The sequence below is a fragment of the Muscardinus avellanarius genome (genome assembly GCF_963383645.1).
Source record: "Muscardinus avellanarius genome assembly, chromosome: 3".
NCBI classification, from domain to species: domain Eukaryota; kingdom Metazoa; phylum Chordata; class Mammalia; order Rodentia; family Gliridae; genus Muscardinus; species Muscardinus avellanarius.
The window spans coordinates 56,809,196-56,833,208 of record NC_137788.1 but is presented as its reverse complement, the minus strand read 5'-3'; the positions used below and the strand labels follow the sequence as shown (position 1 = coordinate 56,833,208).

Sequence of the window (24,013 nt, the reverse complement as noted above, 5' to 3'; positions counted from 1 at the left end):
CCAACATGCATATATTAAATGACTGTTTTGCTATGCAAACTGCTAAAAGCTAACAGCATTTCGAAGAAATCTAACTTTCCAAAACATTTTATAAAACACAGTTGTAAGGCCAAAAGATGTAAAGTTTAAAGGCATTTCATTTCCCTACAGGTAAAGGTTTATGAAATACTAGTGCGCTCAATGCACATGGATAAACAAGATAAAAGTCAACAACACACGAGCCGCGTTTCACTGTGCACATGGTAAAAGCTGGGTAAGAGGGCCTGTAGATCCCAGGTAAAACCTCACGAGAGAGGAAACACCATTAATTCCAGCAGATGGCTGAGTTAAGACGTGGCCGAGCTTTACAGATTTGTAAATAACATCAGCATCACGAAAATAACAATTGGAATAAATACGGTCCGCAGTCTGCAAAAACAATCACCGTACTTGCCCCTCCACTTCTCGGCCTCATCCAGCTGGGCCGGGAGCAGCAGCCTGTCCCCGCCTCCTCCCAAGCCGCTCTTGGCGCCACCCCTCCCCTCTCTTCCCCACCCCTCCCCTCCTCTTTCCCTCCTCCTCCCCGCCCCCAGCTGGTATATTCAGCAGCCTAAAGAGATTATGAGGTGCTCGCTACGGTCACAGGGCCTCCGGACTGATCTAACGTTTCCTAGCTCTCTGGACGAAAGAAATTAGAGACGTGACACCTTGTTGGTATTAGATGCCGAGCCTCCAGCCCTGCTAGCTCCCTAGCCCCGGCAGGAGAGGAAGCCGGAGCTGGGGCGCGGACGCTGGGCCGCGGAGCTGAGCACCGTGCGCGCAGCGCTACCTGAGCTGTCCATGGTGCTGGCGCGGTCCAGAGGCTGCCGGGCGGGACTCCGCACCGCCGCTGTGCTCACTCTGTGCTTGCCGCCACCCCCGCCGCTCCCCGCACTTAAGTCCCCGTTACTGTCCACCAGCTGCAAAGATTCATAACCATCGCTGCTGGTCTTTTTCCGGTAGCTCCCGAGGAGGCTCATGGGCGAGCCCAGAGAAGAAGGGGGGGAAAATCAACCTGGGAAAAGAAGGAGGAGGTGGCAGGTGGAACGGGCTAAAGGAGGAATTTAAAAATTAAAAAAAAAAAATTAAGTGCCCGACATGATGCAAAGAGGAGGGAAAAGAGGGAGCGGCCACCGGGAGAGAAAGACTGGCCCGGCGAGGCAAAGCCACCGCCCTGGGTAGAGCGCAGCCCGGCCGGGAGCGAGGACCGGCGGGAGGGCGGGGAGGGCGGTGCTCGTCCTCGGTGCCGCCCCGCCGAGCGGAGCCCAGCAGCCGGCCCAGCAGAGCTCGGCCGGGCCAGCCACCCCGGAGGAGGAGTGCCCGGAAGCAATCCTATAGGTGTTGCCGCGTCCCCCTCCGCGCAGCAGGGCAGCTCCAGGAGTGGCTGGCCCGTGGGGAGGAAATAAGACTGGCCGGGAGGGAGGGAAGAGAAGGGCGGAAAACGGGGCGGGGTGCGAGGGGGAGGGGACTACTACAACCAGGGTGGGAGGGGTGTATTAGCCCGCGCTACAGAAGAGCTACAGAAGAAAGGGGCTAGGAGCCTGCCTGGTGTGCTTTGAAGACCGGGGTGTTTCTTGGTAAGGTCCAGACACGCCCATTTCGTATAACTTAACCTATATTTGCTGGAAGAATCTCCGCAAGTCAAAGCCACACCGTCGTCGGTAACCACACCGGTGGAATGATTGCTAACTCCATTGAACAAACAAACAAAAAGAATGCATGTGAATGCCAGGCTACGTGGATGGCAGATTATAAAGAAAGAGCAGCATTTTTGCACATTTCATGGAACGGGGATAATCCCCAAGTACGATATCAAAGAGTGGGCTGTTCTGTTGCTGTGAGGTAGGCAAAGTCCATTCTCACCTGGTAAGTGGGTCGGGCCATGAACAATTCCTTGAAGGAATACATTGGAGTGGGGGTGGGCGTTAAGTCAGCTGCAATTTCTGAGCTTGGGACCTGGAGAAAGGACTAAACCAATCAGTCAGCTGGCTTGAAGGGATGGCTGGGAAGAAAGACAAGAAGACAAGCATTCTCTTACCATCCTCTAGCTTGGCCCCTTATTTTTTTTCCATAACTCTGGGCAAAGAAAAGTCAAGTTATTATCAGAGGAGAATTCATCACAAAGTTAATTAAGTTTAAGGGTTAGGGCCCCTTTCTTGCCAAAGGCCCTTTCAAGTCACTGTATCTAATTTTACATTCATGGTTTTGTATTTTTAAATAGGTACTTGACATTGTATAAGTCTCAGGTCTTATGAAGCCTGGATGACTATTAAATCTCAAAATGCAATTACCTTGCCCGGCGTGGTGGCCCATGCTTGTAATCCCCGCACTTGGGAGGCGGAGACAGGAGGATTGCGCTGGTTCGGAGCCAGCATCGCTGGCTTAAGAGACCCTATTTCCACATTTAAAAAGTTAAAAAATAGATCTGAGAGTGTAGCCCATGGGAGTGTAGCCCGGAGGTAGAAGGGCTTCCAGGAACCCCAGTACCACCAAAAAAAAAAAAAAAAGCAATTACCTTAAATTATAAGATTTCAGGTGAAAATCTTGGTTAAAATTTTATCATTTTTCCCTACTGAAACTTGAGTGACTAGGTGAGGAGCCTTTCAAAAGTCAGTGAGGAGAGTGACAGTAGAATAGTGGATGGGGATTAGGGAGGGATGTGGGGAGGGGGAAAGGCTTGATGAAGAAAATAGTCCAAGTAATGTTATGTCCATATATGATGATGTCAACAATCGCACCAACATGCTGGGCGGGGGTGGGGGAGACCCAGAGGGAAACACACGAAGTGCTACGTGCATACAGGGATGAATGTACCACTTTGAATCTCACTGTGATGTATAATTACATTGTACCAACAGAAGTATATTTAAAAAGTCATTTGGCAGAGTTTCTTCCCCAAAACAAGAAGAAAAAAAAGTGTATGGCCAGAAGATGTGCTAGAGCCTATACACAAAGCCAGCTTTGCTATCTTCTCACCATATGTGGCTTTCTCTTGCTGTTATTATTTTGATCACCTAAGGACACAAAATCAAACTACAGCATCTAAGAGGCTTTCTCTAGATCACTTGGGACCCAAGAATTTCCTGGGACCTCTACCTCTGCATAGGTCTAAATAAAATAATTGGACTGAGAGACATTTTATCATTCAAGGACCACTAAGACACAGATTCTCATTGGAAGAGGATAAATCAAAAGAGGTCAAAAGTGCTATATTCCAGATCCCTACAGTCTGTCTGGAAAGGTTCAAACCCCCTGACAGATTTTTCTCCCATTTTATCAAGGTGTGATTTGACCTGAATCACAATTCCATGTTAATGCTCCTATAAAACATGATCAAGAAAGGCCGGGTGTGGTGGCTCATGCTTCTATTCCCAGCGCTTTGGAGGCTGAGACAGGAGGATCTCACAGGTTCGAAGCCAGCCTCAGCTACTAAGTGAAGATGGATTTAGACTTTAGAAAGGACTTTTTTTTTTTTTTCCAGCAATGGGGATGGAACCCAGGAGCATTCTACCACCGAGCCATACTCCCAGCCCTCTTTTTTATTCTTTATTTTGAAACAGGGTCTCACTGAGTTGCAAAGGGCCTCGCTAAGTAGCTGAGGCTGTCCATGAACCACGATCCTGCGGTCCTAGCTTCCTGAATGCTGGGATACAAGCGTGTGCTACCACGCCTGGCTGGACCATTTTTAAAGAGCAAAAAAATTATTGTTTTCAAAAAGAGCACTCTCAACCAATTTTGCTCTACTCCAGGATTGCAAAGCATATTGCTGGAAGAAATTACACATGCAACATATGCTTTTGTATTTTTGGGTATCTATCTCTCAAGTTTGCAAATTTCAGGAAAAACATGAATGGGCCACAAGCATTATTTTTTTAATCTTTCCACTTAGTTTGATGCAAACAAAAGCCAACCAGAATAACCAGTATTAATTCTACAGTGGCAGAAAAATGCAATAACTAAATTAATTTACTATCTAAACACTAGAGTTTGGAACCTAAATTAGAATATGCTCTAATTTCGCCGGGCATGGTGGCGCACGCTTGTAATCCCAGCATTCGGGAGGCTGAGACCTGGAGGATCGCGGTTCGCGGACAGCCTCAGCTACTTAGTGAGGCCCTCTGCAACTCAGTGAGACCCGGTTTCAAAATAAAGAATAAAAATAAAAATAGGGCAGGGGTGTAGCTCGGAGGTCAAATGCCCCTTGGGTTCCGTCCCCAGACCCGCAAAAAAAAAAAAAGAATATGCTCTAATTTTCTTTACTACTCTAAAGGATCAAATTCATAAAGAGTTTACTTATCCAGGAAGATCTCACTGTTCTACTCTATAAAATGAAAATAATGAGAATGCTATTATTATATCATTGAAGTTAAGATTACATTAGCACCTAACATATTTATAGTAAGAACTTAACAAATGTTCTCTATCATTATTATTATTAATACTGCTCTGTCTTGGGTGCAGCCCTATCCTCAGTGCCTGGTAGTCCCAGTTGCTCCCATGGAAGGACCTCACAAGAAAAAAAAAAACTACTTTTTCCCAGAAGTATGCCAATGGCAGGTTGTCTATGTGATTAAGCATGAGAACTTGGGTTTAAGAAAGAGAGTTGACACAGAAAACCCCAAGGTGAACACCGAGAGCCTAACTCTCTATTTTTCCAAGAGCAAGATGGCTCCATAATTTATCCCAAGAATATATCATATCACATATGTCACAGAGGCAAAGGACTGGATGCTCTCTTTGGGGCATAGTTCCCTTCGACTTGGTATTGCTGACTTCGGTCGCTTTTATTAACTTGGTAAAGATTATCTGCCCTGAGGGATGTTCAGAGCCAGGCTCTATCCCCCAGCCTCCCGCCTGCTCCCTGACCCCAATGCGCAACTATAGCAGCAGATACCACCTGATTTTTTGCAATGGAACTGAGAGAAGATGAAGGTATTCCCTGACTTATCTAGGATTTTGATCTGTGCTTTTTGATTTAAGATGGAGTCTCTGGGACCATGTTGCATCTGATTAAGTCCTAGGTCCACCAACTCTTGGGCAAGTAACTTAACCTCTTTGTCTCATTTTTCTCCCCCATGAAATGAGCATAATAATGGTGCCATCATAACAAGGCTGAAGTGAGAACTAAATTAGCTTCATATATAAGCAGTGCCTAACAAAGTCTTCCTGTTATTATTATTACTGTATTGCTCTACTGTTTTATATATGAATAAATCACTTTTTCAAAAATCCAATGTTCTGTCGTTAAAGTTTTTTTTTTTTTTTGTGGTACTGGGGGTGGAACCCAGAGGCTTTCTACCTCCAGGCTATACTCCCAGACCTTTTCTTTTATATATATTTTATTTGGAAACAGGGTCTCACTAAGTTGCTGAAAGCCTCACTAAGTAACTGAGGCTGGCTTTGAACCTGTGCGATCCTCCTGTCTCTGCCTCCCAAGCGCAGGGATTACAAGCGTGCGCCACCACGCCCGGCTCTGTCTTTAAAGTTAACCTAGAATTGCTGGGTATGAGTGTCACGTATCTATAATCCCAATACTTTTGAGGCTAAGACAGGACAATAACAGGTTTGAGGCCAGCCTCAGCAACTTAGCAAGACCCCGTTTCAAAATAAAAACTTAAAAGGCTTGAGGTATATATAGATCAGAAATAGAATATCCCAGGTCCAATTGCTAATACAAAAAAGCTAAAATCTGCCTTGCCTAAAAGAGATTTATTATCACTATGATACATGATAAATTAAAAGCAATTTTTAATTTGTATAATGTAAAGTGATTGTTCTACCTTGAGTTTTTATGTAGTTGCATGCTTGTCTCTTCTATTGTACTTGGATTTCTTAAGGACACAAAATTCAAGTTTTGCTTGTTTATATCCCCCATGATACCCAAAATAGCACCTTACTCTCATTAGATACTGACTCGATACAGTCATAAAGAAGAACAAAACTGTGTTATTTGCAAAAAAATGAATGGAACTGGAGCACATCATATTAAGTGAAATCAGCCAGACTCAGAAAATCGAGGGCCACATGATTTCTCTCATATGTAAAAGCTAGAGCGAAAATAGGAAAGAAAAGATACCTCCTGAAAAGGAGGAGAGAGGCACAGAAGGGAACTGGGGAAAGGAACAAGAGAGGGAAAAGAAAGATTTGGGGACGGAAACAGACCAAACAATGTTATGTGTACACACGAATGTATCACTTTGACTCTCATGATCATGTACGAGGAGGCAGGCGGAGAGGGCGGTGTGGGGAAGGAAACAGACCAAGTGATGTGTACTTGTATGATAATATCACTATAATGTAGAATTAATTACCATGTAATAATTAAATTTTAACTCAAAAAGATATTGATCAAATATCTACTGAATTAATCAATAAATTAGTGAATAAACAAAAAATGGCATACCATCACTTAGCCCTGTGATTTTCTTAAAAAAATCAAACCAAACACAAAACCCTACATGTTGTGGCCTACTAATGGACTGACTGTAAGATAAACTTAGCAGTTCATGACCATTGTGGACACAACAATGAAATAGTTTTTGAAAAACAGTTTTTTTTTACTTAGTGAGGCTTTCAGAAACTTAGTGAGACCCTGTTTCCAAATAAAATATATATAAAAGAAAAGGTCTGGGAGTATAGCCTGGAGGTAGAAAGCCTCTGGGTTCCACCCCCAGTACCACAAAAAAAAAAAAAAAAAAAAAAAGAAAAGAAAAAGAAAAACAGTTTTTTGAGCCGGGCGTTGTGGCGCGCACTTCTAATCCCAGCATTTAGAAGGCTGAGACAGGAGGATCGTTCATGGACAGCCTCAGCTACTTAATGAGGCCCTTAGCAACTCAGTGAGACCCTGTTTCAAAATAAAGAATAAAAAATAGGACTGGGGGTGGAGCTCGGAGGCAGAATACACCTGGATTCCACCCCCATTACTGCAAAAAAAAAGTTCAGTTTTTGGAACATGGTAAAATATTGTTTCAGGGTTTTTTTTCTTTTCTTTTCTTCTTTTTTTTTTTTTGTGGTACTGGGGATGAAACCCAGGAGCATTCTAACTCTGAGCTATACCCCCAGTCTATGTTTTTTAATTATTTATATTGAAACAGGGTCTCACTGAGTTGCAAAGGGCCTCACTAAATAACTGAGGCTGGCCGCGAACCGTGATCCTCCTGTCTCAGCCTCCCAAATTCTGGGATTGCAAGCATGTGCCGTCATGCCTACCTCAAGATATTGTTTCTTAAGACACTGTTTGAGCTTTGTTGAGTGTGTGTGTGCGCGCACGTGCGCGTGCACACGCATGCATAAGTGTTCTGTAATGATACACATGTATTTCTCCCTGTGGGTTCTGAAGTGTTTGGATGTCTGTGTTAGGGTAGAACCTCTGTTACTGACAGTCCTACTGTTCTCAATGCTGAATGTCCTCCACATTGCAACATATGAATTTATTTGAACAACTGAACAAAAAACGTTTTGAGTAATCAGACACTAAATGAAGGCAGAGCTTCTACTGTGTTCTCTTTATTGCAAACTGTGTTATGATCAGGCCAGGTCCAGTGGTGCACACTTGTAACCCTAGAACTTGGGAGGCTGGGACAGGAAGATCAAGGTTTGAAGTCAGCAAGCTGTAATTTAGTGAGTTCTTGTTTCAAAATAGAAAATTTTTAAAAATGAAGTTAGGGGTTTAACTCAGATAGGATATTTCTTGGTTCAACCACTAGTAACACACACACACACACACACACACACACACACACACACACACACCCCTTCACACACAATATATATTACGAACATATATATATATATATATATATATATATATATATTTTTTTTTTTTTTTTTTTTTTTTTTTTGGTGGTGATACTGGAGGTGGAACCCAGAGTCTTTCTACCTCCATGCTATACTCCCAGACCCATTTTATATTTTATTTGGAAACAGGGTCTCACTTAAGTTGCTGAGAGCCTCACTAAGTAGCTGAGGCTGGCTTCGAACCTGCGTGATCCTCCTGTCTCAGTCTCCCAAGCGTGGGGATTACAAGCGTGCGCCACCACGCCCAGTCTATGAACATATTTTTAAAATACAGTACATCATAATAGCTGGGTGTGGTGGTGCACACTTGTAATCTCAGCATTTGAGAGTCTGGCTACTTAGAGAAGCCCTTTGCTACTCAGTGAGACCCTGTTTCAAAAAGTAAAGGATAAAAAATAGGGCTGGGGGTATAGCTTGGAGGTCGAATGCCCCTAGGTTCCATCCCCAGTACCAAAAAAATAATAAATAAAATACAGTCCTTCAACTATTTATTTATTTATTTATTTATTTTGAGGGTCTTGGGATGGAACACAGGGACATTCGAACTCCAAGCTACACCCCCTGCCTGATTTTTTATTCTTTATTTTGAAACATGGTCTCACTGAGTTGCAAAGGACCTCACTATGTAGCTGAGGCTATCTGCAAACTGTGATCCTTCTGTCTCAGCCTCCCAAATTCTGGTATTACAAGGGTGCGCCACCACGCCCGGCTTCAACTCTCTTTTTAACTAATATAAATCAATAAATAGTATACAACTTAGACAACATGCCTTAGGGTCATAATTCAGGGTATCTCTTTATTGCAAAAAGCCTGTGGATATAGGTAGTGCGAGGCATTATAACTGCAGAAAAACAAGCCATATCTGCATATCTGGCCCCACAGACATATTTTGTTTCACCCTGTACTTAAAAAACAAAACAAAGCCAGGTGTGGTGACACACACTTGTAAACCCAGTACTTGGGAGGCTGAGATAAAAGGATGGCAAGTTTGTAGCCTCAGCATCTTAGTGAGGCCCTCTGTAACTTAGTGATATCTTGTTTCAAAATAAAAAATAAAATACGGCTGGGGATATAGCTCAGAGATAGAACACCCCTGAGTTCCATCCTCAGCATCAAAACAAACAAACAAACAAACAAACAAACAAAACAAAACAAAAACAAAAACCCTTTTTAGTTCAGTACACTGACAGAGGGTGCACAGGCTCCGGTGGGCAGGCCATAATTCACATAATTCACCATCTTTTCCAGCATGTGATCCAGGCTGCCCCGCTTACTCCCAGTGTGTCAACCATTGCAGGCATCTGAATTTTAGACTGTGGTGTCACGGTCCCACCTGAAGCTGAGGCTATATATCTGAAGAAGAGACACTACCAAGAGAGATGCCAAAAGCCACATCTTTAGGCTATAGGCCAGAAGAAAAGGGAACAAACCAGGAGCCCTCCCTGACTCCTCTCTCCACCGGCCTGCAGCCTTGGTACATTCCTTCTTTTGGCAGTAAAACTGAAGGTACTAAATTACATGATTCGCTCTAGTACTCAAATTTCCTATCTTTCTCAAAACTTTAGTTGTCAATTCCCTTTTTTTATTCTTCTAAATGATGTCCAGAGGGAAAAGTCATAATCGTTCAAGTGTTCCAGTTTGCTGTGTCCCAGTTAGTCAAGGTTTTACTGTAGAAAGGCGTGCATAAAAAGCAGCAGCTGCCAAGAGTTACACGTACAGCCACGCACCAAGATGAAAGGGGCATGCTGGGAAAAAAATGAGTGAGTTGATAATACTTAATAGGAAAAAAAATCTGAACTATTTTTGTGTATTACATAGGAGTAGAAATGTCTGTTCTTAGTGCCTGATGGAGTGTTGTGTCTCTCAGAAAATAGAACAAATTTCCAGGAAGAACATGTGTGTGTTTGCAAGGGATTGAACCCAGGGTCATTCTACCTCCAAGCTATACCTCCAGCCTGTATTGTACTGTATTGTATTGTGTGTGTGTGTGTGTGTGTGTGTGTGTGTGTGTGTGTGTGTGTGTGTGTGTTTTTCAGTACTGGGGATGGAACCCAGGGGCTTTCTACCTCCAGCCCTATTTTTTATTCTTTATATTTTGAAACAAGCTCTCACTGAGTTGCAAAAGACCTCACTAAGTAGCTGAGGCTTTGTTTATTGTTTGTTTGTTTGTTTGTTTGTTTTTCCAAAGCTGGGCGTGGTGGCCCATGCTTGTAATCCCAGCATTTGGGAGGCTGAGACAGGAGGATGGCAGTTTTCAGACAGCCTCAGCTACTTAGTGAAGCCCTTTGCAACTCAGTGAGATCCTGTTTCAAAGCAAAGAATAAAAAATAGGGTTGGGGGTGTAGCTCAGAGGTAGATTGCCCCTGGGTTCCACCCCCAGTACTGGAAAGAAAAAAGGATCTCGCTAAATTGCTGAGGCCCACTTCGAATCTGTAAGCCTCCTGTCTCAGCCTCCCAAGTACTGAGATTACAGTTATGCACCACCACACCTGGCTAAAAAAGATATATTTTAAAGATAATTTCCTGACACCTCTGCTTCCTTGAAGCTCTGATAGTAATAAAAATAACTGTCATTGAGTATTTACCATTTGTCCAAGTGCTTTACCAACCTTAATTCTCATATTCCCAACAATCCTACTAATGTGTTCTTATTTTTAGGCAAACTTACACAGGAAAAGCACCTTGGCCATAGTTAGAGAGTTATCAGTTAGGATTCAAACTCCAATCTTTGTGGTCATGCTCTGGCCACTATACAAGGCTAAAGAGGCAATTCCACTGATCAAAGTGAAAGCTGAAGACCTGGGTAATTTTTTAGATCTGACCTGCCTTCCTAAGCATGGTCAGCGAAAATGGTTTGGAGACTTTATGGGAATTGCCCTTGCTTTGCTACCACACGGCAGGTTCTGCCCAGTGAAGCCTGAAAGTGTTCAAGAAAGATGCCTCCCCATACGCAACCGTATTTTATAAACAACTAGCTCAAAGAATTTTTTGTGTTGTACTCCTAAAAATTGATACTTGGCTACCCTTTGGATTAGTCTGAAATCACAAAAAGGGGAAAAAAATCTTTATTTTCACTAAACGCAAGCTCCTGACTAAAAAAAAAGTTTGACCTCTATTGAGTTTGCACACACATGTGTGTACAAATCTGGGCGTATGCAGATAAAAAAAATATAGTGGAGCCAGGTGTGGTGGTGCACACTTATAATTCCAGTACTTGGGAGACTGAGACAGGAGGATGGCAGGTTCAAGGATAGCCTCAGCAAGTAGTGAGACTTTCAGCAAACTAGAGAGACCCTGACTCAAAATGTAAACAAAACAAAAGATACAGTGGAAAACCACTAGCTTTGGAGAAAAAAAATACAATTATATTTGGTGCTAGACCTGCCATATGCACATTTTCTGTAATTTAGTAACTCCTCATAGCTAGTGGAGACTCCTTATCTATAGACTTATATAAAACCAAATACGTGAAAGCACATAATAAATACTAAAACCTTATTCAGATATTGGATTTTATCAAATCCAAGAAGCCATTTTTAACTGGCAACATTAGGAAAGAAAAATATGCTACTGATAAAAGTATTACAACTATCACTGGGCATGGGGGCCTATGCCAACAACCTCAGTTCTTGGGAGGCTGAGACAGGAGGATCACAGGTTCCAGGACAGCAACTCAGCATGACCTTGTTTCAAAAGAAAAAAAATAAATAAAAGTTAGGCATGGCAGCACATGCCTGTAACTTCATGTTGGGAAGCTAAGACAGGATGATCCCAGATTCAAGGACAGTCTCAGCAATGTAGTGACACCTTGTTTCAAAATTTAATAAAATTAGATCTAAATGGGCATAGTGGTGTAGTCTTAGAATCCTAGCGCTTGGGAGGCTGAGACAGAAGAATCGCACAGGTTCAAAGCCAGCCTCAGCTACTTAGTGAGACCCTGTTTCCAAATAAAGTAAAAAATAGGTCTGGGAGTGTAGCCTGGAGGTAGAAAAGCCCCTGGGTTCCACACCCAGTACCACACACACACACACACACACACACACACACACACACAAATAGATCTAGGGGTGTGTCTCAAAGGTAGAATGCCCCTGAGTTCAATCTCTGGTACGAAAGAAAGAGAAAGGAAGGAAGGAAGGAAGGAAGGAAGGAAGGAAGGAAGGAAGGAAGGAAGGAAAGAAAGAAAGAAAGAAAGAAAGAAAGAAAGAAAGAAAGAAAGAGTCAGGCTTGGGGGATAGCTCAGAGTTCTAGAACCCCCAAGTTTAATTCCCACTACCATATACAAAAAAGTATTACATACTATCAAGTTATCAACTTGAAGATGCCTCAAAATTTCAGAAATGTTAACATGCTAAGAAAAAAACCTGCTTCTGAATTGATATAACAAATTTTATTATTATTTGATTCTACATTAGTCTGAACCTATATTTGTCAATTTATCATCCAGGTATTTGGGGCAACTCAGGTAGGTAAAGACAATACTTATTGTGTTCTGTCAGGCCTGGCACATTGCCTACTAGGTAAGAGATGCTCAGAAAGCATCTGCTACCCAGGCATGCTGGTACACGCCTACAATCCCAGTACTTAGGAGGCTGAGACAGGAGGGTTGCAGGTTCAAAACCAGGCACAGCAACTTAGTGAGGCTGTCAACAACTTTGTAAGATCCTGTTTAAAATAAAGATTAAAAATAGGGTTGGAATGTAGCTCAGAGATAGAATGCCCTTGGATTCAATCCCTAGCAGACCCATCACCGCCCCCCAATGAGAAAGTATCTGCTAACAGAATAAAAATGCAGTAAATTATCTGAAGGAAGGGCTATCTTTAGCTTACAGAAAATTTCACCCTAAATTTCTCTAATGAGCTCACTTGAGACATGGTTAACAGGGTTCCACTTGCTAACGTTTGACTTGTCCTTACTTTTCAAGGGCATGGTATAACACTGTCACACCTATATTATTATTTCAAGAATAGCTCATGAAAGCACTTGTCCTTTTCCTATGTCACCTTACAAGCAAGGAAACCTCAGCTTCTCAAATGGACAGACACGAAAGCTTATCATGGGCTGTCCCATGCTCAGTTTCTCTCAATCTTGGAAAAAAAATTAATTTTTTGTGATAATTAGTTCCCTAAAATTGGGTGCAAACCAACACTGGAGGGCAATTTTCCTCTTAATCCTGGATGTTCTAAAGTTTGGTCCTGCACTCATTCTATATGATTTTATATTCAAGATTCTTAAAATCTGAATACTTACTTTACATAACCCCAGTGTACCTAGCAAGGTGCTTGGCCTAAAACATCTCTAGCGTGTAAGATCCTTTGTGCCAGTGATGCCGAAGGCAGTGACCACCCAGACACTGGTGGAACCAATTCTTGGGTGCTGAGTCTCCACAGCACCAAACCACTGCTGCCTACTTAACTCTATCTAATTGGAAAGAAGGCCCAGAATTTCCTAGTCATTAAATTCCTGGGCTTATGCATTCACCCATTCAAAGGTGAAAGGTCTATGACAAGGGCTAGCATATCCCTTTCAGACTTAAAGATACCAGCGCTCTGAAGTGCTGCTGAGTTTGGGCTAAGCAGTGATTGACAGTAACACCCAATATTCTTCTCCATATTCAATGTTTTTAGAATCCTTTAGCTGGGCACATGGTCACAAGAGTATAAAGAAGATACTTTTCATTCTCCTTTCTTAGATCTGTCACACATGCCAGTTTCCTACGGTCTGCAGGACACATACATGGAACTAAGCCCTGGCCATTGCAATATAAGCAGAAGTGATACAAGCCATCTCTAGTGTGCATCCCTTAAAAGGGGGTTGGGTGATACGCCCTTCTTTCAATCCTTCTCCCTTCTGGTCAGAATATGGAGCTCCATCAGGAATCTCAGTCCATGAGGGAACCCGGAAGATGGAAGACTTTCAAAATGAAGCAAAAAGACAGAAGCACAATAACCCAGAGAGAGAGACGGCAGCCCTGTGCCAACTATCTGTACACTCTTTGTGTGTGTGGTGGTGGTACTGGGGTTCCTGGAAGCTCTTCTACCTCCGGGCCACACTCCCAGATACCTATTTTTTATATTTTTATTTGGAAACAGGGTCTTTTAAGCCAGCGAGGATGGCTTCAAAACTGCACGATCCTCCTGTCTCCGCCTCCCAAGCGCGGGGATTACAAGCGTACACCACTACGCCCAGCTATCTGTACACTTATTAAAGGCAGAAGAGAGGCCAGGCGTGGTGGCACATGCTTGTAATCCCCATGCTTGGGAGGCTGAGACAGGAGGATCGCACAGGTTCAAAGCCAGCCTCAGCTACTGAGTGAGGCTCTCAGCAACTTAGTGAGACCCTGTTTCCAAATAAAGTATAAAATAAGTCTGGGAGTATAGCCTGGAGATAGAAAGGCTCTGGGTTCCACCCCCAGTACTACTACTACTACTACTAATAATAATAATAATAATGCCAGAAGAGAAAAACAAACTACTTTGTTGTAGGCCATTGCTATTTTGATTTTTTTTTTTTTTTTGTTATACGTTTCCAAACTAATTCTAACCAGGATATAATCTGTAACCACTAACCACTTGGTTTCAATTATTTATTTACCACAACATGGGAAATACATTTTTGTGTGATTATAGGAAAGTTTTATGACTACTATAAGCCTATGTCCTCCTCCACAAAATAGCTGTATGTAACTAATAGGGTGACAATTAAATTTGCATGACATAAAGAACACAGAGAGCTTAGCATGGGGCCTAGAAAATGGTGAGCGCTCAATGACTGCTATCTATTTTGCTACATAGTGTGTGTGTGTGTGTGTGTGTGTGTGTGTGTGTGTGTGTGTGTTACTGGGAATGGAAGCCAGGGGCATTCTACCTCTGAGCTACACCCCCCAGCCCTATTTTTTTCTTTTTTTATTCTTTATTTGGAAACAGGGACTCACTGAGTTGCAAAGAGCCTCACTGTGTAGCAGCTGAGGCTGCCCGCGAACTATGATCCTCCTGTCTCAGCCTCCCACATGCTGGGATTACAAGTGTGCACCATCACAAGCCCAGCTTGTTATTTCTTTTCATTGCCCTTCAACTGAGACATAACTAAATCTATTGCACCTGACTCCAAAGCCAGTGATATCTCCATCTCACCTTGATCTCCAGAGATTCTTTAAGAAGAGACCCAGCCAGACCTGCAGATCCCCGACTCTGTGAACTCCAAAGAAGAGATACCCCTTCCTCTTGGCATCTTTCTCTTTCTTTGGTCTGCCTACATAACTGCAATGCGATCTAAAACATGTTAGCCATCAAAGTTGACACAGATCTCAAAGCAAATTGTCAGTGCTTTATGATACAGTGGTTCTGAGACAGTAAGATTTGAGATGGCCAAGGAAGAGGATTTGGCTCTTCTCTATTTGTGCTTAAAAGTAAATAAGGAATTTAGGGCATGAGTGGAGGCATTTTTATTCTATTATTTTATCATTTTTACTTTCTACATTATGAAGATTTTCAAACATATACAAAAGTAGTAGAGAAAACTATAAAATAGACCCTTTGTACTCACAACTGAGCATCAGCAATTACCAAGTACGGCCGACCTTGTTTCATATGTAAAGACCCTAGCTTTTTTTTATGCTGCTGATAGAAATCCAGGGCCATGTGCATGTTAGGTAAGCACTATACCACTGAGGTACAAGCCCAGCCCTCCCTAACTGCTTTACACCAAAGTGCAGACCATATCATTTCACCTTTAAATATCTCAATCAGTAGCAATTTAATTTTGAGGAGATAATGGTCAGATTAAGTCTATACCAGAAGCAGAGCAAGATGCATTCCACCGGCTTGTGGAGAATCTAACACTACCCACCAGGTCCTTTTCAGGAGCTTGTCAGGGGACCTGCATACCTTCCCACTTGCCGATCTGCAATGGAAAGACACATCTTCCATCCAAATTCCTACCCAACTCCATCCAGCTCTTCCCCTCAAAACTCCCCTATTCAACCATTAGATGTAATCTTAGGTCTGGTTTTCTAAGAGAAGTAAGGAGTTAAGGCTCGCCAAAGTAGGAGAAATTTATGAAATGCTGGAGTAGGAAGGAGCTTTAGAGGGTAGACTATTCCTTTCAATTTACAGATAAGAAAATTGAGACAGAAAAGTGAATAAATTGATTCACTTTTGAGCTTTCTAAAATGCAAATCCAATTACAAAGCTCAGCTGCTTAAAACCATTCAAGGGTTTCCTATCACCCTCAGTCTAAGGTATTTAACATAGTGCACCCTTAACGACCTAGCACCAGCCATCCCTCCTCACCACCAGGCCTCCTCACCACCTCTTCCTTCCCTAGCCTCAGTCTTTTAGTCCAGACACAATACTTCTCTGGATGCCTTGTCTGGCCATTTCCCACCTACACTTCAGATCCCTGCATCTGCATCATTGGTACCTTCTCAGAAAACCATCAACATTCTCAAAACCAGGTTTGACTAATTCTATGGGGTCCCATAGAACATGGTACATCTTCTCATCAAAGCGCTTACAACACTCTGCACTGAAATCATGTCTTACATGCACAACCTCCTGCACCAGAGTGTAAGCTCCTTGGTGGCAGGGCCATGCCTGGTACTTCTTGACTGATGCCTTATAGACTTGGTAAAGGAATGGATGACTAGTGTCACTGGGGGACTTGTGGGAAAGTTCTCTCTGTGCTGCTTAGCACCCAGCAAAGGTTGGGCATGGTGTTTATGACTGATTAAGGCCACATAGCTGTACCAAGGGGACTATTTTTCCAACAAGTTCTGGTCAAGTGTTGTCACATTCCATCACAGAGTTTAATGTGAACTTAGGCAATAAAGCTGTCATCTACTGCTATTTTCTATCCCTGTTGGGTTGAACAAGACAGATCTGTAGCCTCTTAAAATCATTTTTAGTTTGTTTTTTTTTTTACTTTACATTTTGCCTGAGTAGAAGTTTTATACCTCCAAGATCATTTTTCTGAAAGATGGATCATCATTTTAAAAGAATATTTAGCCAAATGTGGTGGCACATACCTGTAATGCCAGTACTTGGGAGACTGAGACAGAATTGCAGGTTTCAGGCCAGTCTTAGCAATTTAGAGAGACTCTTCTTTAAAATAAAAAAGAGCTGGGGATATAGCTCAGAGGTAAAATGGCCCTGGGTTCTATACTCAGTACAAAAAAAAAAAAAGAAGAAGAAAAAGAAGAATATTTGTACTGGATGCAGTGCTATATGCCTGTAATCCCAGTATTTGAGAGGCTGAGATAGGAGGATCATAGGTTTGATGGTAGCCTCAGCAATTTACTGAGAACCCATTTCAAAATATCTGCAAGTTAAGTGTAGTGGTATATACCTGTTATCTCAAAACTTGAAAGGCTGAGACAGGAAGAACACAGGTTCAAGGGTAGCTTGAGCAATTTAGTGACCTCCTCAGCAACTTAGTGAGACCCTGTTACAAAATTTAAAAATAAGTAAAATATATTCTGTGGTATATATCAGAGATAAAAGTCCCCTGGGTTCAGTTCCCAGGATAAAAATAATTTTAAAAAAAAGAGCTTTGAGCCAGGCATGGTGGTGCACACTTGTAATCCCAGCATTTGGGAGGCTGAGACAAGAGGATCCTAGGTTTGAAGCCAAGCTCAGCTATTTATTGAGGCCCTTTGCAAATTTTGGAACAGACCCTGTTTCAAAATAAAGAATAAAAAATAGGACTGGGGGTGTAACTCGGAGGTACAGTGCCCCTGGGTTCCATCCCCGGTACTACAAAAAATAAAAAATAAAAAGTTTTGGCTGCAAGACCAGATTGCACAGTGGTGTTGTTTCCCAATTCTTAAGTCTTACTGTTACCAAAGGATCAGTTCCCTTATCCTTACTTTCATCATTAGTTTCAGTAGGAAGCAATTTGGTTGGGGCAGGGGGAATAGCAAAGAACTAAGTCAGTAACCTTAAGTAAACACAAACCAAATCTGCTGGCACTCTCTCAGGGTAGTGGCAAAGAACATACAAGGACTGAATTTTCCAACTGATTCCTCAGGTTATAGCACCTGTCAAAGATAGCACCTGCCAAAGGCACAGAACACTTTTTTTTTTTTTTTTTTTTTTTGGTGGTGGTGGTACTGAGGTTCCTGGAAGCCCTCCTACCTCCGGGCTATACTCCCAGATCTATTTTATATTTTTATTTGGAAACAGGGTCTCTTATGCCAGCGAGGCTGGCTTCGAGCCTGCGCGATCCTCCTGTCTCCGCTTCCCAAGAGCAGGGATTACAAGCGTGCACCACCACACCCGGCCACAGAATACTTTTAATGTGAACAATCTCCAAACACACCATTCTCTATATTTGTAGATTCAGGAATGTAATTAATGGCTTACCCTCACCAACAGATGTGTCCCTCCACCATATGTTCTTTAACAAGCTATCTCTGTGCTCGCAAAATCATATGTGCATGTGAGTACACATGTACTGGATGCAGTGCTATATGCCTGTAATCACACACACACACACACACACACACACACACACACACACACACACACACGTCTGTGGTTCCTGGCTCTAATTCCCATAGATCTTTTTATTTCCTAATTGACCAGAAAAATAAGCATATCTTTTGTTAAAATACTTGGCTTTCTGTCCATGCTTCCTGAAGCAGAACCGTAAAGGGTAAAAAAAAAATAGCTTTGATATGATTTGGGGGTACATTAGGCCTCAAAGCAACATCTCTCCACCTTCTACTTCTCTTTTCACCTGCTCCTTCTTCTTCCCACACAGGCCATGAAAACTAGGATTTCTTGAGCCAGGTGTGGCAGCCCACATGTATAATCCCAGCACTTGGGAGGCTAAAACAAGAGGATCACAGGTTCAAAGGGAGCTTTGGCAACTGAAAGAACCATGTTTCCAAATAAGAAGTAAAATAGGGCTGGGAGTGTAGCTCGTAGGTAGAACACATTTGGGTCCAATCCCCAATACTGCTAAAAATCAAAATAAAATAAACAACAATAATAAAAACTCAGACTTCCTCTTCCACAAGGCAGGTCACAGAAACTATACATATAGTCTCATCTTCCCCTGTCTTTCTGTTTTGAGTTGGCCGTAAAGGAACTGTCTGGCCTAGCTGGCTGATGTTAGGTCATAAGACCCTCATTTCAGATGGGGTCCTGCCCCATACCCGAAAGGAAAGCAGGCTGCACAAACAAGCCAAGAATTGGAATGGTCCTTGCTGGGTTTCTCTCTCAGTCTATTAGCATTAGATCATACTGCTTTGCCCAATCACACTTTTACATCATGGCCCATGGTTCAGTCATGCCTGCACAAGAAGTCTTTATAAAAATCCAAAAGGACAGGAGAGTTCTGCATAACTGCACACATGGAGACTTACAGGAAGGTAAAAAAGAACTCATCTGTGTCCTGGGAAGGTGACGTTTCCATGGGATGGAAGCCTGCACCTAGAACCTTTCAGACCTCTATATCTCTTCCTTTAAAACATACTTGTAATAAACCAGTAAATGTGTTTCCCTGAGCTCTATGAGCCCCTCTAGCAAAGTAATCAAGCCTAACAAGGGAGTTGTAAGAACCCCAAATTGTACCCAGCTGGCCCGAGGCATGGACTTACAACTGGTTCATGAAGGGATGGAGTCCTCAATCTGTGGGATCTGACGCTACCACCAAGGATGTGGTGTCAGAATTCTACTGACAGCTGCTATCTGCGGCAGAATTGACTGCTTGCTTGCTGGTAGGAGAATCCCACACGTATTCTGGAATCACAGAATTAATCTGTGCACAGAAGAGGAGAGTGTATAATAAGAGAAACTGAGTTTGCTTTTCTCCAGCATCTTCAGATCTCCTTCAATTTCTTCTGTGTTGAAGTCCTCGCCCCAAAAGTGAGGATATTTGGAGATGGGGCCTTTGAGATGCAATCAGGTTTAAATGAGGTCAGGAGGAGGGGGCTGCACATGAAAAAAGAAGAGAAGGAGGAGGAGGAAAGGAGGAGGAGAGGAGGAGGAGGAGGAAGAGGGACATTTTGTCTTTACCATGTAAGGACACAGTGAGAAGGGGGCCTTCTGCAAGCGAGGAAGAAAATCTGCACCAGGAGTCAAATCTTTCAGTGTCTTGACCTTGACCTTCCCCATCTCCAAAACCTTGAGAAATAAATGTCTATTGTTTAGGCCAGGCAGCCCATGATATCCTGTAACAGTAGCTCAAGCTGACTAAGACACGAGATAGGCTATGGTACAACTTCTGAACCTCTGCCCAAGCACCTCGTGGCCTCCAGTGGCTCTCTTGGCTCTCCTTCCCCTCCAGGAAAATGAGGCCAAGCTAGTCTGCTGTGTGCCAGGAGATCACACGGAGGAGCTGGCCCCAGCAGCTCAGCTTCTCTGGCACCTGAGCTTGGCCCAGACCGGAACTGCCCAACCGAGTTATTGCCAGCAGACATGTGAACCCACCTGAGTTATTGCCAGCAGACATGTGAGCTAAACAAATATATATGGTCTTAAGCCACCAAGTTTTAGAGTGGGGTATTATTTAGCAAGACCTAATTGACACATATGTATGTTTCAGAGTTTCTACAATGAAAAGTACAATATTCATTTTAAAAAGCAAATGAAACCAAAACCAAAGTGTTTCCTAAAGAAGGAAAGAAGAAAGGAAGGAAGGAAAGGACAACAGACAGAGGAAAGGAGGAAAATGTAGAGAAGAAAAACATAAATGTAGATCTTTGTTCAAGCACTACTCCACTGTCTAGGAGCTGTGTGAGTCAAGTTATCCCAAAGTTGTCAAACTTCTCTTATATTACCTACCTCATAAACTGCTATTCAAATTAAAGGTGATACTCTTTATATCACCTCACAGAGCATTTGATATTCACTGGACACTCAGTGAATCTCAAATTTCCTCATCTTCTCCTTCCTTCTTTTCCCAACAATGCCTACATCTTTATGGCTCAACTTTATCCCACTCAAATATACATTTTTTGTGTGTGGTACTGGGGGGGGGGGACTCAGGGGTGTTCTATCTCTGTGCTATGCCCCCAGCCCTATATTTTATTTTTTATTTTCAAATAGGGTCTCATTGAGTCGCAAAGGGCCTCACTAAGTAGCTGAGGCTTGGCCATGAACCATGACCCTCCTGTCTCAGCCCCCCAAAAGCTGGAATTACAAGCATGAGCCACCATGCCTGGCCAAATGTACAATGTTATTATAAACATTTTGTTCTTAATTTATTCTCATCTTCTTTCCCAAGTACAGCAAGCCAAATGACTCAAAATCCATTTAAGTGGTTAAGCACCTTGGGATGACGATAGCATGGCTCAGTCCAAGTAATAAAGCCTCAGAATCAGGGAAGCCAATGGTAGAACCCTCTGTGCAAGACTGAGACCTAAGAACCTGGGGCAGAGGGAGAGAGGGGTGAGCTGCTGGTCCTGCAGCCCAAAGGCTCAAGAAAAGAAAAGCATGTCCCAGCTCAAAGGGAGACAACTGAAATCCTCCCTTTTTTGTCCAGTCTTGGCTCATAACTGATTGGATGATGCAGGATATCTTCCTTGTTCAGTACACTGGCTCCAATGACAATCTCCTATGGAAACACCCTTATAGACATCCCAAACATCATGCTTTACCAGTTCTCCAGGTATTCCTCAATCCAGCCAAGTTGACACCATCACAGAGATGAAAGCTCTTTACACTGAAAAGAAATTGAAGAAGATACAAATAAATGGAAATAAACGCTGTGCTCATGGAATGGAAGACTTAATGTTGTTAAAATATCCATACTATGCAAAGCAATCAACAGAAATGCAATCCTCACAAAAATACCAATGGCATTCTTCATAGAGAGAGAAAAATAATCCCAAAATTCATAAGCAACCACAAAAATACACCAAATAACCAAAGTGATCTTGACCAAAAGGAATGAAGCTTGAGGCATCAGACTACTTGACTTCAAAACATATTACAAAACCATAGTAACTAAAACAATACAGCACTGGCATAAAAACAGACACATAGACCAAGAGAACAGAGCAGAGAGCCCAGAAATAAAACCACACATTTAGAGACAACGGAATTTCAACAAGGGTGTCGGGAATGCACAACAGGAAAAGAAGAGTCTCTTCTAGTACAAAAATCTACTCAAAATGGACTGAAGATTTAAATGTAAGCCCAAAAACCATTAAACTACTAGAAGAAAATAATGAGGTAAAGGCTTCATGACACTGGTCTGGGCAATGGTTTTTTATTTTGTTTTGTTTCTTTTTTGGATTTGAATTCAAAAGGACAGGGGGAAAAAAGCAAAGATAGACCAACAGGATGACATCAAACTAAAAAACTTCTGCCTAGCAGAGTAAACAACCAAGAGAGTAAGAGACCAGAATAGGAGAAAATATTCCTAAAGTAATACACCTGACAATGGATTAAAATAGCCAAGTTCCTTGTTTAAGGAACTCAAACAACACAATAGTGAGAAAACAAGTAACTCAATTTTAAAATGAGCCAAAGACCTGAACAGACATTTCTTCAGAAGGACATACAAATGGCCAACAGATGTATGAAAAGGTAGTCGGTATCACTAATCATTTGAGAAGTGCAAATCAAAACAACATGTGACAGCACCTCACTCCTCTCAGAATGGTTACTATCAAAAAGACGAAAGACATGTGTTGGCGAGGATGTGGAGAGAAGGGAACCCTTATACACTGCTGTTAGAGATTGTAAGTTCATATTGTCATTATGGAAAACAGTACATGGGTTCCTCAAAAAATTAAGAAATACAGCCAGGTGTGGTGGTGCACTCTTGTAATCCCAGCATTTGGGAGGCTGAGACAAGAAGATCTTGTGTAGCAGACAGCCTCAGCTACTACCTAGTGAGGCCCTTTGCAACTCAGTGAGACCCTGTTTCAAAATAAAGAATAAAGCCGGGCGTAGTGGCGCACGCTTATAATCCCCGCGCTTGGGAGGCTGAGACAGGAGGATCACACGGGTTCAAAGCCAGCCTCAGCTACTTAGTGAGGCTCTCAGCAACTTAGTGAGACCCTGTTTCCAAATAAAATATAAAAAAGGTCTGGGAGTATAGCCCGGAGGTAGAAAGCCTCTGGGTTCTACCCCCAGTACCACCAAAAAAATAAAAAAATAAAATAAAGAATAAAAAATAGGGCTGAGGGGTGTAGCTCGGAGTTAGAATGACCTTTGGTTCCATCCCCATTACAAAAAAAAAATTAAGAATAATACTACCATAAGGCTGAGACAGGAGGATCGCACATGTTCGAAGCCAACCTCAGTTACTTAGTGAGGCTCTCGGCAACTTAGTGAGACCCTTTTTCAAAATAAAACATAAAATAGGTCTTGGAGTGGAGTGTAGCCCGGAGGTAGAAAGCCTCTGGGTTCCACCCCCAGTACCACAAAAAAAAAAAAAAAAACCAAACCTGGGTATATATACAAAGGAAATAAAATTAATACATTAAGGTACTCCAGGTTTTTTGAAATATTATTCACAACAGCAAACATAGAAACAACCTAAGTGTCCATCAACAGATAAAGGGATAGAGAAAATGTGGCATTTATACGCAGAGAGACATCATGTAGACATAAAAAGAAAATGCTGTCCTTTAGGACAGATGGATGAACCTGGACGAGTATGTTAAGAGAAATAAATTAGGCATAAAAAAGCAAATAACACATGATCTAACATATATGAAATTTAAAAAATTGACCCCATAGAAGTAGAGAGTAAAATGTGGTTATACCAAAGACTAAATGGTTGGGGGTAGGGGTTAGGGATTAGGGAAGTGTCAGTCAAAGGATACTGAATTAGAGTTAGGAAGAGTAAGTTCGAGATCTGTTGTACAGGATGGTGACTATAGTTAATGACGATACACTGAATTCTTGAAAAATGCAAAGAGTGAACATTAAGTCTTACCACAAAATGTTAAGTATTACCACAAACGTTAAAGATTACCACAAATAATAATTATATGAGGTAATGTATTTATGGATTAACTAGATTTAACCATCCCACTATATATACATATATAAACATCATTTTGTGTGTATATATATCAAAACATTATTTTGTACATGATAAATACATATAATTTGTCTATTAATGCCTTTTTAATTATTGGAAGAGGATGGAAAGTAACTCAGTGGTAGAACATATGTATAGCATGCACAAAGTCCTGGGTTCAACCTCAGCTACTACCTATCCCTTTATATATTT

At 42.2% G+C, this 24,013-nt stretch overlaps 1 protein-coding gene across 2 annotated transcripts in view; it reads right to left on the bottom strand.

Moving 5' to 3' along the window:
- The window catches only part of DNAJC6 (DnaJ heat shock protein family (Hsp40) member C6), a gene marked incomplete at both ends in the record, with an annotated part of 171,792 nt that overhangs the window by 110,606 nt on the left and 37,173 nt on the right, over positions 1-24,013 (bottom strand). The window contains one exon of one of the 2 annotated variants that reach the window (XM_080692464.1): positions 809-998. The exons of the other annotated variant lie outside the window; for it this stretch is intronic. Coding sequence (XP_080548590.1) covers positions 809-998 — 190 coding nt within the window. Of the gene's footprint in view, positions 1-808; positions 999-24,013 lie in introns of those variants that run through there. 2 annotated transcript variants of the gene reach the window in all.